This window comes from Cetorhinus maximus, chromosome 13 (genome assembly GCF_964194155.1).
Source record: "Cetorhinus maximus chromosome 13, sCetMax3.hap1.1, whole genome shotgun sequence".
Classification (NCBI taxonomy): Eukaryota; Metazoa; Chordata; class Chondrichthyes; order Lamniformes; family Cetorhinidae; genus Cetorhinus; species Cetorhinus maximus.
Genome location: NC_135891.1, coordinates 79,984,171 through 80,003,267, shown reverse-complemented (window position 1 = coordinate 80,003,267; position 19,097 = coordinate 79,984,171). Strand labels below are relative to the sequence as shown.

The following is a 19,097-nucleotide window of genomic DNA, read 5'->3' as shown; positions in this document are numbered from 1 at the left end:
GACTTCATGCTGCATTGTCAACCTAACGATAGGGCAATAGGCTTAGATAGCAGTTTTTAAAATTTATTCATGGGATGTGGGCCTTGCTGGTTGGGCCAGCATTTATTTCCCGTCCCTAGTTGCCCTTGAGAAGGCGGTGGTGAGCTGCCTTTTTGAACCGCTGCAGTCCATGTGGTATAGGTACACCCACAGTGCTGTTAGGAAGGGAGCTCCAGGACTTTGACCCAGTGACAGTAAAGGAATGGCGATATATTTCCAAGTCAGGGTGGTGAGTGACTTGGAGGGGAACTTCCAGGTGTATATTAAGGTTCAAAAATTGCTCTAGGCTGGGCAGGAGGAGGGGTGTGGTTTGTGGTGGGTGAAAGCAGAGGAAGAAAGTAATGGTCTGGGAGATCAATGCCCAGAACTGCCAAATATTGCATTGGCCTTCTGAGGCTGGGGAAGCAGGTTTCTGTTTAAGGTAGATACATGCTTGGCATTCCAGAGTGCAATTCTCTCCATCCACAAGAGGATCTGAATAGCACCACAAAATATCAATTAATTGGATATTAGAGGCAGAATTGTTGATCTCTGCATAATTGTTTTGCATATTCTACACACTTTGGAGTAATCAGAATGATTGGAGTAAACAAATGGATTTTGTACAGTTTGAAAGGTGATTTCAAGCTATGCCAAGTGGATATCAAGGGGTATCAGCCGCTGATTCACATTGGTAACTGAGCTTAGAGGTCCATGTACAGAACTCACTGAAAGCTGGAGGAGAGGTACAAAAAATAAAAATGGCTAATAGTGTGTTAGCCTTTACCTCAAAAGGGCTGGAATAAACAGTCATGTTACAGCGGTACAGAGCTCTGTTTATATGCCATCAGTTCTGGATCTTGGAAAGGATATGTTGACTGGAGGGGTGGTGTAGATTTACCAAAATGATACTGTGGCTGAAAGGGTAATGAGAACAGGCTGCTTAGGCTTGTGCTCGCTCAATTAAAGGATGATCTAATTAAGGTGCTTAAGATGATTAAAAGATTTGACCGGGTAGATAGAGAGAGAGAAACCAATTCCTTTGGTGGGGAAGTCCAGATCAAGGGGGCATAACTTTAATTCTTGAACAGTCAAGCTCTAATTTTATGCCAGAAGCTTCTCCACACAACAGACAGCGGAAATTTGGAACTTTCTCCCTCCAAAAAGCAGTTAACATTATGTGAATTGAAAATGTCAGAATTTTTGTTAGACAAAGGTATTAAGGGTTATAGAACCAAAGTGGGCAGAATGTGGTCAGAACAGGCTCAAGGGACTGAATGGTCCACTTTTCTTCTTATGTACCTATGTTTGCTGGTGGTTTTAGGGCCGGAGGAGGTTACAGAGGAGGTAAGGTCAAGGAGAGATTTAAACACAAGGGCGAGAATTTTAAATTTGAGGCATGGGTGGACCGGGAGGTCAGTGGACGCAGGGGTAATGGACAAATGAGACGATGCGAGATAGGATACGGAGATTTCGGACGAGCTCAAGTTTACAGAGGATGTTAGATGAAAGGTTGGTTAGGAAAGCAATTAAATCTTGATTGGAGGAGGAAGATTTTGCCTGAAGGTTGCGTAAGAGACCACATGCTTCTATATATACACACACACAAGGCTTGATATCAACCATGATGCAGAAAGGCAATAGTTTCTGAAACTCATTCCCTTCCAACTTATGGACCCACCATTCAATGGGATATGGTGCCTTTGTGCTGCAATCACAGCAGGATGACAACAATGCAACAACACATTTTCACCACTCGTAAGGAGTTTGAGATATCTGAAGTGTCAAACCCTGAGCTTAATGACTCAACTGGTGACTGTTCTCAGGGGTTTTTGGAAGGAGAATTGGGGAAGGTCAGCTGAGTTGACTCCTAGGCAAAATGCCTGGAAGAATGGAAGCAAACCTGTGTGACAGAACTAACAGTCCAAAATCAAAACCGGTCAAGTCTTATGTACACCTGTGTACCGCTGGAGCAGTGTGCAACTGCTGAATCCAAACAAGAGGGGAGTAAACTCAAAAATGGACGTCACAGTCAGTATAAGGAGCGGCAAGGAATCAGAGCTAGGTGTTTAACTTATCATTTATTTATTTATCATTTATCTATGTATTAAGAACAGTGGTGGAAAAACCTTCACTTGCCTTGTTGAGTGCAATTCCAGCAATGCTCCAGAAGCTCAACACCATCCAGGACAAAGCAGCTCACTTGGTTGGCACCTATCCACCACTTTAAACCCCTCTACCACCAATGCACAGTGGCAGCAGTGTGCATCATCTACAAGCAGCAACTTGCCAAGCCTCCTTTGATAGCACCATCTAAACCAGTGACCTCTACCACCTAGAAGGACAACTGCAGCAGACTCATGGGAACACCCCCACCTGCAAGTTCCCCTCCAAGCCACACACCATCATGACATGGAACTATATCTTCACTATCACTGGGTTAAAATCCTGGAATAGCATTGTGAGTGTACCAACGCCAACTGCAGCAGTTCAAGGCAACAGCTCACCACCATCTTCTCAATGGCAATTAGGATGGACAACAAATGTTGGCTTTGCCAACAATGCTCATATCCCACAAAAGAATAAAAAGAGTATCCTTTAGATAAAAAAATAGATCCAATAATAAGAAAAGGATGGAGCGGTTGAAAAGGCAGTCTGTAAGGGGCTCTGGAGAAAAACCTTCGATGTGATGTCACAAAGCAGGGTAACTGGGTAAGCTGCAGACAAACATTTAAGTTAATCTACCTATCATTTAAAGCAAATTAAGCAATTAGTTAAAAAACAAAAAAAAAAGATTAAATGCATTAACTTCAATTAAATAAATTAAACAAGGTTAGATAGGGAGCAAGTTCCCCAGTAAGTCAGCTAACTTCAGCTCAATTTTGATCTGGAGTCTATGGTACATACATTATGGGGCATCAAGTAGGGAGAGTGTTGCCTAGACATTTGATTCAGAAGGCAGTCGCACCCCTCAGGTTAAATAGTGGTAAAGGTCTGGTTAGTGGTCAGGGGCAGGAGTGTATGACTGCGAGCCAGTGTGACTGGAAAGGGCAGAGAATTTAACAGGAATACTGCAAGAAATATGGTCAAGTCGATGATGACGTAAGAACAACAATGAGGAAGGATCTTAACTCGGAAGAACAAAAAGTAGAATCAGTGTGGGTTGCAAGGGGCAGAAAACGGCGGTAGGAATAGCTTATAGGTCACCTAATGGTGTATTGTTGGACACAGTACTAGTCAAGAAATGAGGAGCTTGTATAAAAGACAATGCAATAACAGGAACATAAGACTGTGGAGCAGGAGTAGGCCATATGGCCCTTCGAGCCTGCTCCACCATTCAATAAGATCATGGCTGATCTGGTTGTGGTCTCAACTCCACCTTTCTGTCTGCCCTGCCCATAGAATGTTATCATTTATTGAGAGGGGCATTGAATACAAAAATAGGAAGGTTATGCTTCAATTGTACAGGGTACTGGTGAGACCACATCTGGAGTACTGTGTGTAGTATTGGTCTCCTTATTTAAGAAAGGATGTAAATGCATTAGAAGCAGTTCAGAGAAGGTTTACGAGGCTAATACCAGGAATGGGTGGGTTGTCTTATGAGGAAAGGTTGGACAGGTTAGGCTTGTATCCACTGGAGTTTAGAAGAGTAACAGGTGGCTTGATCGAAACCTTTAAGATCTTGAGGGGTCTTGACAGAGTGGATGTGGAGAGGATGTTTCCTCTTGTGGGAGAATCTAGAACTAGGGGTCGTAGTTTAAAAATAAGGGGTCACTCATTTAAGTCAGAGGAGGAGAATTTTTTTCTCTCAAAGGGACATGTGCCTTTGGAACTCTGCCTCAAAAGGCAGTGGAAGCAGGGTCTTTGAATATTTTTAAGGCAGAGCTAGGCAGGTTTCTTGATTAACAAGGGAGTGAAAGGCTTTCAGGGGTAGGTGGAGGGGGCGGTGGGGGGTTACAATCAGATCAGCCATGATATTATTGAATGGTGGAGCAGGCCTGCAGAGCTGAGAAGCCTACTCCTGCTCCATGTTCGTATGTGGTCTCACCAAAGCCTTGTACAGCTGCAGGAAAACTTCTCAACTTTTATATTCCATTCCCCCTGCAATAATCAGCAACATTCCGATTGTCAAGAGTTTTCAGTCTTCATACAGACTTAGACACATCAAATTAGCAAAAGTAGTTCAGAGGATGTATTTAATGCATTTGAGGCAATCTCCTAGAAAGATATGATGAAAAATCAACCAGAAAACAAAAGTTGAAGCAATGAGGCAGGGTTAATTAGTAATCTCACAGTAAGGAATTCTCTCAAAGAGAGTGATCATATGATGATGGATTTCTCATAGAGTTCAATAGTAATATATTTAATGATAAACGGAATCTAAGCCAGATGGTGATGAAACTAGATTCAAATTCTTTTCTTTATAGTTTATTTACAGAATGCAGCATTACATGCCTGCCGCCTACCTACCAACTCAGCAGTCTCTCTTTATATGTGCTTTAAGTACTTAATTAAACAAGATGCATCTCTTAACAATATAATTAACATACCATTAACACAAGTCTGAAACTAAGAGTTTCTACAAATAAGTAAAAGAGAAGAGAATAGTGCAAGTAAACATGGATTCCTTAGAGGCTGAGACAAGAGGGATTATAACAAGAAAAAGGAAATGGCAGAGGCGTTAAACAAATACATTGGGACTCCACTATAACATGGTATACAGGGATCATATCTTAAGACAGTGCTCTAGGTGAAACCGCATTATGACAAGGTCCTTTCAAAAGCACCAAGCCAGGACTGTAGCCAGAATAATATGGATGTTTTGTTGGTGTTGTATGAAGATTTTTGCTTCTAATCACTCTTCAGTTCACCTTCCATAAAGTACCTCTGTGCACCAGGCAAGATCAGCATGTGATAGTAACAGCTGACCAACCTGTTGGGGCTGGGGAACGCTGGGGAAACAGCAGCATAATGTTTCAACGCGCAGAGTATTTGCTTCTTACTTTAGGATTTAACTTCCTACCAAAGAAGTGCAAATTCCACTTTCCACTGAACCTGCAATGACCTAACTAGTGGTCCTCAAGGGGGTCACTGGGAGCTGCCAAAGAACTAAGTTTTATTTATTTTTAATTTACCTCATTGCAGAGCTGGAGTTCAGAGAGGCAAGGACCAAGGCCTTGAAATTCCTTGGGTAACAATTTTGGTAGTTATGCCTGATTTGTGCCCAACAGTGCCCTCCAGCTCTGCTTGGCATCAGAAGGAAGGCAATCATTTAGAAGGGGCAGGTAGGCAAAAGCCCCATGACAGATGCATCTGCCCATGCCTATAAAAACCAACATTTTTTCCCACCTAGGGGTGTTGCTCAAGTCTCACGACTCCTATTTGAGTGTATAGGCTGTTTGGACTGGATACCACCAAAGGGGTCCACATACATCATTACTGAGGTCTGCATGTCTCAATTCTGTGTGTACTAGCCACCATACAAATGCCCAACTTGTATACCATCAAGAAAACTCCTAGAAATGGAGGGTCCCAGTATATGGGTACATGGGTTACTTCCTTAAATTATTTTCTGATCTAGCTTTAAATTGGGAACGTAAATGGCAACACGGTTTCATTTTACTGACTTGCTTGCTGGGTGATGGCAAATTTAAATGGAAATTTTGGGGTCCAAGACGGAACCATGTTACACCAAGTTCCATGCAATAGCTGGCCGTGTATTCATAGCAGGGCCAAAGCGTATATTGTATCTCTCTTTACTGTAGAATACAAAAAGACGTAGCAGAAATAGAGGGGAATCAAGGGTCTAAGGAGAGTTAGGAATCTAAAGTATAGAGTATAGGAGAAATTAAGGGGATAAAAACCGACAAACCCCCTGGATCTGATACCTACACATAAAGGTTCTAAATGAGGGGATAGGGATAGTAGATATTACTTCGCAAAATTCCCTAGATTCTGGAGAGATTCCAGATGGAATGGATTGGAAGGTAGAAATTGTAACACTACAATTCAATAAATGAGAAAGAATAAGAGAGAAAATGGGGAACTATCGGCCAGTTAGATTGACATCAGTCATCAGGAAAACTCTAGAATATATTAAGGATAATTTTTTCTAAGTGCCCTGTTAACACAGTATAGCTAGTCAGAGTCAACATAGTTTTATGAAAAGAAAACTGTCTGATAAATCTATCAAGTTTTTTTGAGGATAGATTAAGGGGATCGTATATTTGGATTTTCAAAAGGCATAAAGATGCCAAACAAGCTAAGAGCTCATGGGGTTAGAGGTAATATATTAGCATGGATTGAGATATGTGTAAAACAGAGAGTAGGAACAAATGAGTCATTTCAGGTTATAATACTGGGTTGTCACAAGGATCAGTGCTGGGGTGTCAACTATTTTCAATCTATGCTAGATGAAGGAAACAAGTGTAATATGTTCAAATTTGACAGGGGAGATGCTGAGGTTCTTTCCCATGGCTGCAGGATACAGAATTAGGAGCATAGCCTCAAGATAAGTAGACAGTCATTTGGGGCCAAATGAGAAATTTCTTCAGAGGATTTTGAATCTTTGGAATTCTCTAGCCCACAGGGACATGGATGCTCAGTCGTCAAGTATATTCACGATTGAGACTGATAGATTCTTGGAGTCGGACTTCCTGGAAGGGAATCAAAGGCATGGGATACGGCGGAAAAGTCGAGTTGAGGTTGAAGAACAACCACTATTTTACTCAATAGATAAGCAGGCTCAAGTGGTTGTATGCCCTGCTCTGCTCCTATATATGTTATGATTGAACTGCTTGTATAACTATTTAATAAAAGCTGGAAGGGTAGACCCATCTCCAAAAGCTGGAATGCTTTTCCTTCAGCTCCAGATAACCATGCAAGTGAATACCCTAAGTGGTAGGGTGGTCCAGACTGGACAAGCAGCAAAATTCATACCATTGCCCTGTGGTTGCAAGCTATGTCACTTTAGTTGATAAAACTCAAGCAGTACTTCTTTGTGCACTTGGGGTTCTTAAAACTTTATTGCTGTCAGTTCCCTGGACTTGGCTAAATGGGGTGTGTTCCCATCATGAGAGGCTTGACTGCTAGTTCAGCAAATGTAACTTCTGTGATTTCTTAATAGCTTGGTTTGGCGTCGAGTTTCCATGTCAGACATAACCCAAGAAAACCTTGAATATATCTGGGAAATAGTGTGGTAGAAAACAAAAAGCAGTGAAAATGATAGAAATACTACTTGCCCTTTTACATGGCAAGTTATAGACATTAAATAATCTAGTTTAAAAGCATATGCCTGATTGGCAAAATAGTGAACTCTGAATACACTGTCTGGAGCACAGAGAATAGATACAGCAGCTCACCATCTGCCATTTCTTTTCTATTTGCCAACAAATGCATTCAAGTTAGAAAAATTAAATTCAATGTTAAAGCTTCTATTTACCTAAAACATATGCTTCCCTCCTTTCCTCCCAAAGCCTCTGGCCTAAGCAATTATTCACCTTTGAGACTTCTCAACCTTGCCTTCTCTTGCAAAATATCACTGCTCTCCTTTCCTCCTTATGATTTCTCCTATCGGTTGTCATGGCCACCTTCTTGACCCTGCCATGTTGTGTTACCTCTTTATTCTCATCATCTCATTCAAAGACATTTCCAATTGCTTCCTCACACACTTATATCCTCCAAATCCTCTCCAATCTCACATTCTTCTGTGTTTACCCTGGCAAAATCCCTCCCTCAACTTACTTATAATAGAACTTTCAGCTGCTAAATGTCCAATCTTTGGCTGTCCATTTGCCACAATAGTTCTACATTGGTCAACCATCGTCTTTCCTCCACCTCTGATGTATCTGTCCTCAGTGAAATGTTTCTCTTCTATCCTGATCATCCCTATCTTTATTCCATATAGTTCAAGGGAAGAAACTGGACTGTATCTGGCACACAAATGGTTCAGCCATCCATTACCAGATCTGGCCAGATCATAATCAAGCACTATTGTGCCTCACTCTCCTATGCCAAAGTCACCCATTACTCTTATTTCAAATTATTTCACAGGATGTGGGTATTGCTGGCTAGGCCAACATTTATTGCTCAGCCATAATTGCCCTTGAGAAGGTGGTGGTGAGCTACCTTCTTAGAACCGCTGCAGTCCATGTGGTGTAAGTACATCCACAGTGCTATTAGGTAGGGAGTTCCAGGATTTTGACCCAGCGACAGTGAAAGAACGGCAATATAGTTACAAGTCAGGAGGGTCTGTGGCTTGGAGGGGAACTTGCAGATGGTGGTGTTCCCATGCAACTGCTGCCCTTGCCCTTCTAGATGGTTGAGGTCACAGGTTTAGAAGGTGCTGTTGAAGGAGCCTTGGTGAGTTATTGCATTGTTGCCACTGTGCGTAGGTGGTGGAGGGGTAAATGTTTAAGGTGGTGGATCGGATGCTAATCAAATGGGCTACTGTATCTTGGATAGTGTGGAGCTTCTTGAGTGTTGTTGGAGCTACACACATCTAGGCAAGTGGAGAGTATTCCACCACACTTCTGAATTGTGCCTTGTGGATCGTGGACAGCTTTGGGGAGTCAGGAGGTGAATTGTTCTTTGCAGAATTCCCAACCTCTGACCTGCTCTTGTAGCCACATATTTATTTGTCTGACTATTACTAAACATCTCCTTAAACCCTTCTCCTCTTTAACTCCAACAAGGTTGAGGAATTTATTGAAAATGTCACTATAATTGATAAGAGCTGGATCTGTTCTACCCCAACCCACCTTCCCCATGACCAAGTGAAGCCACCCCTCAGGTTCCCATCTGCTCTAGCCCCGAAACTGTGTTATTCTCCTAACTCTTCTCATGCCCTCAAATGTCCATGAAATCCTCATCCATCTCCCTTGACTCCATTCCCAATAAACTGCTGAGCACCCTAAACTTCCCTATCTGGGCCAATGCCAGCCAACATTGTAAATTGACCCTTCTCCTGGTACCAACAGTCCCTTTCTCAAAAAATCCATCCCGTGTTCTTTCAAAGAACTGCCCCATTGCCAACCTCCTTTTATTCTCCAAAATCTTTGAATGTATTGCCAACTCCCAAACCATCATTCTTACATTTCTGCATTTTAATTTCACTAATGTTTCGAACTCTATCGCTACTGAAACAGCCCCAATCAGTGCCACAAATTACATCCTCTAAGACTATGGAAAACAGTGCACTATCCCAACTTGTCCTCCTTGATCTCTCTGCAGTCGTAACATATTGACCACACATTCTCCTCCACTATCCGCCTTAATTATTCTATCACAAAGAGGGAATCCTCAAGACTAGCTTTTTTGTCCACTCTGTACTGTTACCTCTGGAATTCCCCAAGAATTTATACTTGATGCCGTCTTCACCTACATGCTGCCTCTTGGCAACCTTGTTTGAAGTAATAGGGCTGGTTTTCAGATGCATGCTGAGGACACCCAGCTCTACCACTTGTCTCGACACCCATGCTGTCTTGTGATATCAGACTCCACCTCCAACAGAGTCTTGGATGAGCTCAACTTCATCCAGAAGCCATTGTTTTCATCCACCAGCAGAAACTTTGTACCCTTTCCATTGATTCTAACCCTCCCTAACCATTGTCACCAAGGTTGCATAGCTCTGCCTCCAAAATATTAGCCATCTCTGTCAAAACCCTGATCTGTGTCCTTAACACCTGCATTGCTCAAAAAAATCTCTTGCAAATCTCTCAAGTCTATCTTCTTTAAACTCCAACTCATTTAAAACTGTTAACCACATACTATACAACAAAAAATTCCACTCACCTACCTCCTCCATCAGTACATCAATTTAAAAATCCATCTCCTTGTGCTCAAGTGCCTCCATAGTCATACTTCTCTATGTCTGCAACTTGGCCCTACATTCCTGTCTGCACACTCTGTGTGGGCAGGAAAGTGGCATTGAGGCCACAATCAGATCAGCCTTGATCTTATTGAATGGCAGAGTAGGTTCAAGGGGCTGAATTGCTTACTCATGCTCTTAATTTGTTCAGTATATTCATATGTATATTATGCTTCCAAAACTGGTCGAAAGCATGTTCCCTCTCTCCCCACTACTATTAGTAGTCCGTTATGCCCCACAGATCAGAGGTTCTCTTGCCCTCCTCAAATTGCCCTGCTTGTTATACTGCTCTGCAACTCCAAAGCCTTCTTAAAATACATCTCTTCAGTCGATCCTTCTGCCATTTGCCCTAACGTCTCTCCTATATTAATTGCGAACTGCTTTGACATTTAAAAGCACTATAATAAATATATGTTGCTGGTATGTGAGAGTGAGAGAAAAGGGATGAAGAACACACCATAAAGATGTAATACCAATTTATAGTGTGAATTATGGATTTGTACCTCCCTTTTTAAAAAAAGTATCAAACCATTTTACACCCTTGTGTTTATTTCTGTATTTCCCACCTCCCCTTTCCCCAGCAACAGAGTTGACTGCACAATCAACAACAAGAAGCCAGGCCACTGTTCTCCTTTGTAATCTAGAGGATTATTGTTTAAACAGCAAGTGCTGATGAGACCATCAGGGAGCTAGTCTAGAGGAACTGTGCAAGGGAGCAGAATTATCAACAAGAGGCAACTAACCAACAATTGTGTCATTTTAACTGTACCTACTAATTGAGTTTGAGCATATATATTCATTACATTCTCCAAGCCAGCTCCCTGAGAAGTATGAGGTCACCGACAAATTTTAACAGAAAGAAAAAAAAGGTGTTGATTTCTTTTTATGCAGCAGGTTTTTGTTGGAAGTAGTCCTGATGGTGCCAGTGTAAGCATACCGTTTTGCCATCTGTAACCTCTTTCACTTTGTAATTATGTTACATAGTTCAAATATGATAGCATCTAATGAGCTTATTAGTTAAGTTTTTCTACTGGAAATTTTGAAAAATAATGCATTAGAGAAGTGTATGCATGCATCTGACGGCAAGTCTGTTGGGGCTTGTCACTGAGGCCACATTTCATCCAGTTAATTTTAGTGTAGCACAACATGATATTCTTTCATGGGATGTGGGCATCACTGGCAAGGCCACCATTTATTGCCCATTCCTAACTGCCCTTGAACTGAGTGGTTTGCCAGGCCATTTTGGAGGGCAGTTAAGAGATAACCACATTGCTATGGGTCCAGACACACATGATGACCAAAATAAAAGCAAAAAACTGCGGATGCTGGAAATCCAAAACAAAATAAAAATACCTGGAAAAACTCTGCAGGTCTGACAGCATCTGCGGAGAGGAACAGAGTTAACGTTTCAAGTCCGTATGACTCTCACATGAAGAACAGACCAGGTAAGGATAGCAGGTTTCCTTCCCTAAACAGCATTAAAAAAAAACTCATCTGATTCACTAAACAACAATCGGTGATAGTTTCAATGTCACCATCACCATTAGCTAGCACTTCCAGATTTATTGATTGAATTTAAATTCCAGCAGCTGCCATGGTGGGATTTGAACCCATGTGCCCAGATATTAGCCTGGGTCTCTGAATTAATAGTCTGGTGGCATTACCACTATGATATCATCTCCCCCAAAATATAGTCAACATAAAATTGTAGCTTTTCAGCAACTTTTCATGGGCCACAAGACCATTGAGTGGAATTTATGATTCTATTATTTTTTTTAAAAACCCAGCAAAACATGGATGAAGGGCTAATAACCACATCTAAGAGTCCACTAAGGTTGAAGGGAGGAGTAGAGAAGATGAGACAATCAAATAGGAGTGACTAGGGATCAGCTTTTATACTGTAGTTTTAAAAAAATTGCCTGCAGAATGTAGAAGGAAGAGGAAGAGTGGACAGGGATGGGTTCACAGCCTGAACTGGTGACAGGCCTTAATTTCAACACAACATGGATGCATAGAGGAGGATTACAACTTGATGCAGCAAATGGGCAACTCAGAAGGAAGAATGTAGTCAGGTGCAATGGCTACAGTAAAAGGTACAAAGAGTTAACAACAGTTGCTTGAGAAAGACTGGTGGCTAAAAGACAGAAAAGTTAACCTAACTTTCAACAAGTCTTTTTTTTTGTATTGGTGTTTAGGACAGTAAAGGAGATGCTACAACAGTCTCTCTATATGGGAGCAATATTTAAATCTTGATACAAACATCCAGCTGAACAGTATTCCCCATGGTTCAAACATACTGTAACATGTTAAAATCAACAAAAATTTAGAAATAAATGTACTCCAAATGCCTCAAACTCCATCAAGCACCATTAATTGCTCCAATAAGAAATGCATCATTAGCCAGTAGGTCAGAGAAGCCAGTGCCCTGACATCCTTTGTTTCCCCTCAGTAAACATACAATTTTGATATCTCCATTATACTTTGTTTACTGAACTGGGATAAAACTCTGGTTCCACTTTCTGATTAGCTCTGGTTCCACTTTCTGATTCTGCAAAAGGGGACTGCTGAAAATTAGGCCAGTTATTTGAGCTGTATACAGTGGGGGTGACCTGAATTTGTAGCATAGAAAAAAGGTACTGCATGTGGGCAAGTGTCAAATGCATTAATATATGTTAATTTCCAATAAGAACTAGATATTCTCAATGAAACAAGTCAAGGTGGCACAGAATTTAACACACATTGAATACTATTCACAAAAGCACTGCTCAGAACCATTCAACAATGCAAACCACAAGTTGTAGAGAAGTATTACAATCTGTCAATCTAAAACTCTTCCTCGTGCATGTTATCAACCAAGTTGGTGAAACCACAGGTTCAGGTTGTTTTTCAGTCAATACATATGCCATCGATCACAGGAGCAAGTTAAAGACCTCGGCTTTGTCAGTGGGCATAATCTGCATTCTTCTACCTGTCCTTTTCTATCTCTGTAACTTCCTTCAGCTCTGCAACCTCAGAACTCTGTGCTCTTCCAATTCTGACCTCTTGCGCATCCCGATTGCCTTTGACATCTGCCACATCCACCACTGACATCTGCGGCTTCAGTTGTTTTGGTCCCAAAACTCTAGAACTCCCTTCCTAAACTGCTCCGCCTCTCCTCCTTTAAGTCGTTCCTTAAAAATTACTTCTTTGACCATGTGTTTGGTCACTTGTTCCAACATCTCTCTGGCTTGATAACATATTTTGTCTGATAAAGCTCCTGTCAAGCATCTTGGGACATTTTGCTACATTAAAGGCACTATATAAATGCAAGTTTTTGCTACGCAAAACGAGATCTGACTGATCAGACTCACTGTGTGCAGCACCAATTGTATGATGTCCAAATGGGATGGCCTCATGACAAGCTGCTTAGTAGGAGTGAATTTTAACAAAAAGCTTAATAAGTCTGATACCAAAATGCAGCAAATAATATAACTACTATAACTGCACCATTATGGGTACACTAGGTCTATGGGGAAATTTTTAATGAACTTCACATATTTATATTGTGCAAACTGTGGTGATTTGACCAAATGTATTAAGCAGCAGTCAGGCATGGCTTCTGGGCTCTCTCAGCTAACAGTTGTTGGGAACTGGCAGCAGAGTTGTACACAGATCACTGTACTTTTGGTGCTTGGTTGGACAAATCTAACCCTACAAAGAAAGATTTACAAGAGGTACTGATTCAAAACTGAGAACAGCTGCCAACCCCTGGCTAAATTTAGCTTTGGATTAATAGCAATTTTTGAATGGTATGTTACACACACAAACTTAGCTTAGGTTACAGTTTTGAAATAACTCCCTGGTATCTATGACATACTGTAGCACCCCAAAGGCTCAGTGGGTAAACGCAACACTCAATGTGTCACTGAGCATTCTAGGAAGAAACTGTGGTCCGTGCTGACTGAGCTGATCAACCAGGGCAACAGTAGGAACAATAATTGAACTCATCACCCTGTAGGCTATAGAGGCAAAGGAACAAGATAAATCAGCCAGAACCCTCACTTGTGAATTCTATTTGGTAATCCTGTTGCAAAGTGCACGTGATCTCAGTTGACTATAAATGGGCTCAGTTGCGATGTCTCTCTAGAGTTCAAAAGTCAACCAATGCACATGAACAATAGCCATTTTGGGTGAGATACTGTTGGGCAGCTGATTTTCATAGAACTGTACATCAGTTATACTCTTCAAGGAGGACAGATAAAGTGAAAGAAACAAAGAGCACATTGCTTCAATACCAAGGTTTTAATTCTGTTCTTAGTTTTTAGTCACTGCACTGAAGTACCCTCAGCATGCATGGAGATTCAGTAAGAGCTGTTTGAGGTTTACTGAGATTCTGCAGTGGATTACCACCTTTTTAAAAAATTCAAATACAGTAATCATAAACATTCTGTTCACCTATCTCCACATTACATTTATATCCTGAAGTTGAAGATGCTAAAAGTTCAACAAGTGGATTCCAAACCAAGCCCAACTCTTCAACATTCTGCCTCTTGCTCTTAAAAATCTATGAGCTGTATTACGATTCGGTTAGGGACCAGTAATTTTTTTGTAGACAAAGTTTGAAATCCCAGTTACGAACTAGGAGAATATAACCACAATTTTCCATGTTTTAAACAACCAAAATAAACTTTACTATACAAAGTCAGAAAATTAAAGCAGTCGACAATCCCTATCTTATACCCTAACATTCAGAATTAACATGAGGTAAATATGAATTAACAGACAAACTGCGGTCAAAAGCACCACACTGCACATTAAACGGCAGATGTGACCAAGACAGATCCCACAGATGTCTTAGCAACCCACCCAGGTGTCAGTGACCATTGAGTCACAATTACTTGTTAAAATTCTGTCTCCCTTATGAGAGATTTCAACTTCCCACTTTTGAAGATCTAGCCTCTGAATTCCGTCGAAAACCATTCCAATTCAGATTGCTCAATGACTGCTCACTTCCAGGTAATTCAATCTCTTCTCCTGGGATCTCGTTCCATGGGATTCACAAAGCTGCACTGCCGCCTTTAATTACTGGCACATTTTCAACTCTTCCTCAGGCTGCTAGCTTAACTAAGCTGGCACTGCCCCTGGGTTTCTCTGCACACGTCTCCCGGCGCACCAAGCTATAAATGGCTACCAGGGCTTCTTCTGAGCCCCAGTTGCCTGGCACGGAACCGGTGACCTTCCGCTACCTTCTCTGCCCCACAGGACTTCTGAGCCCTAACTACCTGGAGCGCGCTGACAGTTCCCAGGACTTCTCTGTGAGTTGCGAACCACACGAAGTCCAAAGTGCAATGAACCCCCTCTCCCAGCAAACACACACACAGATGGAAACCAGAGAGCCTTCTTAAGATCCACCCATCTCCATGACGACTAGTCTTTCAGAGTTCACTGAATGCTTTTAAACTAATTTAGTTCTAACTCCCAAAACAAAACATCTCTCTGGACAACACGTTTTTGCAAGCAATATAGCTGTTGTCAGTTCTCCAAGTAAGTAAGCCCACCTGCTGTTTTATGCCCCTTACATTTCTAGCTGTTAACCCTCAAGTCAACATAGTCCCAACCTTTTAAGTGTAATAGACTCCAAGCTACTTTGGTTGCATTTATCCCATTTTCTACAGTTAAACTTTACTCTTCCAATAACCAAAAATTACCTTTAAAATATTAACATGAACCAGATATTCACAGTCGGATGTGCTAGGATGTGCAACAGGCACTTCCTTGTTGTAACATGGTTATGTCATCAGCAAAACTACTTTAAAATACAACTTCAGGTTTTCTGCTCATGGCTAAACATTTCACTGGCCTGGAGAAGAGAAAGGCAGGAAGGCACAGGCCTCCTGAAAGTACGTCAGAAATCCCACAGATAAAGTGAAGGACTAGGCTGAGGAATTAAAACATCTATGTGCTGGCCAAAATGACTCCAGTATGTGAAACTGGCTGACAAACCAAGGCTTCAAGCATTGCCTTGGCTATTCACTATTCAAACTTTATACTTGGTGGTCCATTTAGCATCAGCCTGTTACATTCTGAAAATAGCAACACTTTTCTCTTGGGGCTTCAAACATATCAAAATGAACTTTGTGCCGCTGCTAAACATTAAGGCTGGAAAATTTGACCGTCTCCTTAAAACAATGAAACTTTAGTGTACTGAATAAGTACCTAACATGTCAGCTGTGGCTCAGTTTTAGCAGTTGCAGTTCAGAGTCAGGAGATTGTAGGTTCAAATCCCACTCCAGATACTGGAGCACAAAATCCAGGCTGACAGTACTGAGGGAGTGTTGCACCGCCGGAGGTGCCGTCTTTCAGTTAATATGTTAAACCAAGGCTCATCCTCCAAAGTGGATGTAAACGATCCCACGGTACTATTTCAAAGTAAAGTTGGAGTGTTCTCTCTGGTGTCCCAGCCAAGATCACTAAAACTGTTTATCTGGTCATTATCACACTGCTGGTTGTGCAAGGCAATGCCGCTTCTACATTACAACAGTGACTACATTTCGAAATTACATAATTGGCTGAGATGCCATGAAAGACACTATCTAAATTGAAATCTTTATTTGTCGTCTGAATGATACTACTATCATTGCACCGATGTACAACTAAAACCACTATGTTGACGCAAAAGTTCAACTCAAATAGAATTACGTGTCAGAGACTGCAATTTGAAAATCACTAATGAATGATGAGAATCAGATCACCAGTAACAAACCCAATGGGCAGGATATAATGCAAGCCAGATGCATGTATCAATTTAGCAAAATGTGACAAAAATGTGATATACAGTATGCATCTGAGATGAAGAGATTACTGTCAGGAAGTATATTTAAACCACTCGAAGATACTGGAGAGGGGCTCAGCTAAAATGTCGATTAGAATGTACTCAAAATAAGGGCACTTTAACAAGCTTTTGGATTAAACTCAAACCCACCGTTCAAGTCCTGTACCATAGTTCAGAAGTTAAAATGTGCAGAGTTCAAACAATTTTTATTACTGTGCATGATTAACTGCCACTAATAAAACAGGTTAAGAAGCAATCGATGTAGCAAAACTTGGATATTGATGGACAATGTTCTGGTTAGAAAAATACTATTGCAGTTTGCCAACTTTAAAGGCACACTGCCTAAAATTTAATGACTTGATCATGCAAAAGGGCAGCAGCAAGTGTAGAGATTCAATGGGGAGCAAGCCTGCTGCAGAAGCCTGTCAATGTTGCAATAAGCCAGCGAGTATTCCTTCAAAGTTTTGAAATTCTGAACAAAAAAATCTTGAGAAATGTCTGGAAGAGGGTGATTGAGAATAGGCAGAAAAAATACAATAGGGCACAATTGCATCACCTGCATAAGCAGCAAAAAACTACCTCAACAATTATAAACAAAAACTCTTTTGCAGTGAAGAAAATCTGAAAAGTACAGGACCAGTTCAATGGTTTTATACACAAATATCTCTCAGATGGCCAATTTAAAAACAAAATCGAGCAATTCAAAAAATGACTGCTAACCAGCCTGGAAGGCAAAAAAAGGGAGGAAACAAAACGTACTGCGCTAAAATATCAACCTTGGTGATCTGCTCAAGTAAGGTTCAAACCCCCAACCTTTGACTCAGAGTGCAAGCGCTTTCACTGAGCCAAACCAAAATGAATTTATAATTTATCAAAATATATGGAAATAAATATATCTTGGTGCTAGAAAATTTGCCCTTTCCTCCTGATGGCACCAGTTGCAATGATTCAGCTGCCCTCCACAGGGGCATCATAACTGAGCCAGTCCTCATCCAGTATCAACACATGTAAACAGGAGTTAATGTAAAGTGTCGACAAGCTGCAACGCAGTTTTTTTGCCTTCCTCACTTAGCAGCATGAAAGCCAACAGTAGCACCCAACCGGATATCTCTCCAGATCATCTTATTAAAACGCAGATTAAGGGTCAAATGTAGGCTTCTGTTGGGCGTTACGGGCTCAAGGGTTAGAAGCAAAGAACAAACGACTGTTTGGCTCATCAAGCCTGCTCTGTCATTTTTGCTGGTTAAGGTAATCCTACCTCAATAATCCCAAAACTGGGTTTTATCCATGTTTTTAACATGATTCCGAACTAAATATACGATTTCCATTAAATGGCTTTACACTGAACTGCTGTCCCAGTATTTAGGGACTGAAAACACGCAGTCCCTATCTTCAGTTTTTTTTTTCCATCTGAAGATGTATTAAATCTTTTTATGAGAAGGTTACAATCCCTGTCATTACCCTGAAGTACTCATCAATCAACCCATTCAATCAACCCCAGGGACTCGATGTCACCCAAGATCATCCATTCTGAAGGTTTCATGCAAGTTTAAATCGGGTTAATGCTGAGGTTATTAACGGTGCGAAATCCCTCGGGGAGGGACTGTTTTGAGGGAATTTAATGCATTTGTGGGAGGAGAGGGATAAAAGGCTGGAATAAATTTCACTGGGGGGGAAAAAAAAAGCCCGAATGCATTAAGCCTGGAGAGGAGGGAATCGCGGTGGGGACGAGGCCTTAAGAGGCAGCACCTCAAGAGGCAGCTCCACGCCGCCCTGCCCGGCCCGGCCTGTACTTACTCGGCGTTGTCCTCTCGGGTGGGAGACGCTCCCTCGCCCACGGTGGTTGTGATGGTGAGAGCGGGCAGCACCGCTTTCCGCTTAGCGAACATCTTACACACGGCACCCGAGCGGCTCCTCGCTCCCTGTAAACAGCTGCCCTGGTTAATATATTATTATAATAATAATCCTCTTTTCCCCCCCCCCCTCCCCTCCTCTCCTCCTGGCCAAGGGCTTTTCCCTTATTCACATTTGAATTTTGACTGGCGGCAGCGGCCCCTCCAAGACGCCGATGCAAGTAAAGGGTCGCGGCGGCGGCAACTGCTTCCGGGCTGGAGAGGAACAGCCAAGTCCGCGGGGGGTGAAACCGAGAGACGAGGCCCCGCGAGTTGCTATGGGAGACGGGAGGAGCCTAGACTGAGGCGAGGGCGAGGCTTGGTTGTCATGGAGGGACGAGGGGCGGGACCTAGTTGCTAAGGAAGACGAGGGGCGGGGCCCAAGAGGTGATGGAAGACGAGAGGGCGGGACCTGGTTAGTGAGCGAAATGAGGGCGGAGCCTGGTTTGGACCCGGAGACGAGGGCAGGGCCTGATTTGGAGCTGGAGACGAGGGCGGGGCCTGGTTG

At 42.0% G+C, this 19,097-nt stretch overlaps 1 protein-coding gene across 1 annotated transcript in view; it reads right to left on the bottom strand.

Annotated features, from left to right (window-relative positions):
• The window catches only part of LOC144688742 (dual specificity mitogen-activated protein kinase kinase 2), a 90,832-nt gene extending 72,003 nt beyond the window's left edge, over window positions 1-18,829 (bottom strand). Inside the window, exon 1 of the mRNA XM_078555638.1 lies at window positions 18,495-18,829. Coding sequence (XP_078411764.1) covers window positions 18,495-18,586 — 92 coding nt within the window. The 5' untranslated portion in view covers window positions 18,587-18,829. The remainder of the gene's footprint in view (window positions 1-18,494) is intronic.
• Window positions 18,830-19,097: the final 268 nt, after the last annotated feature.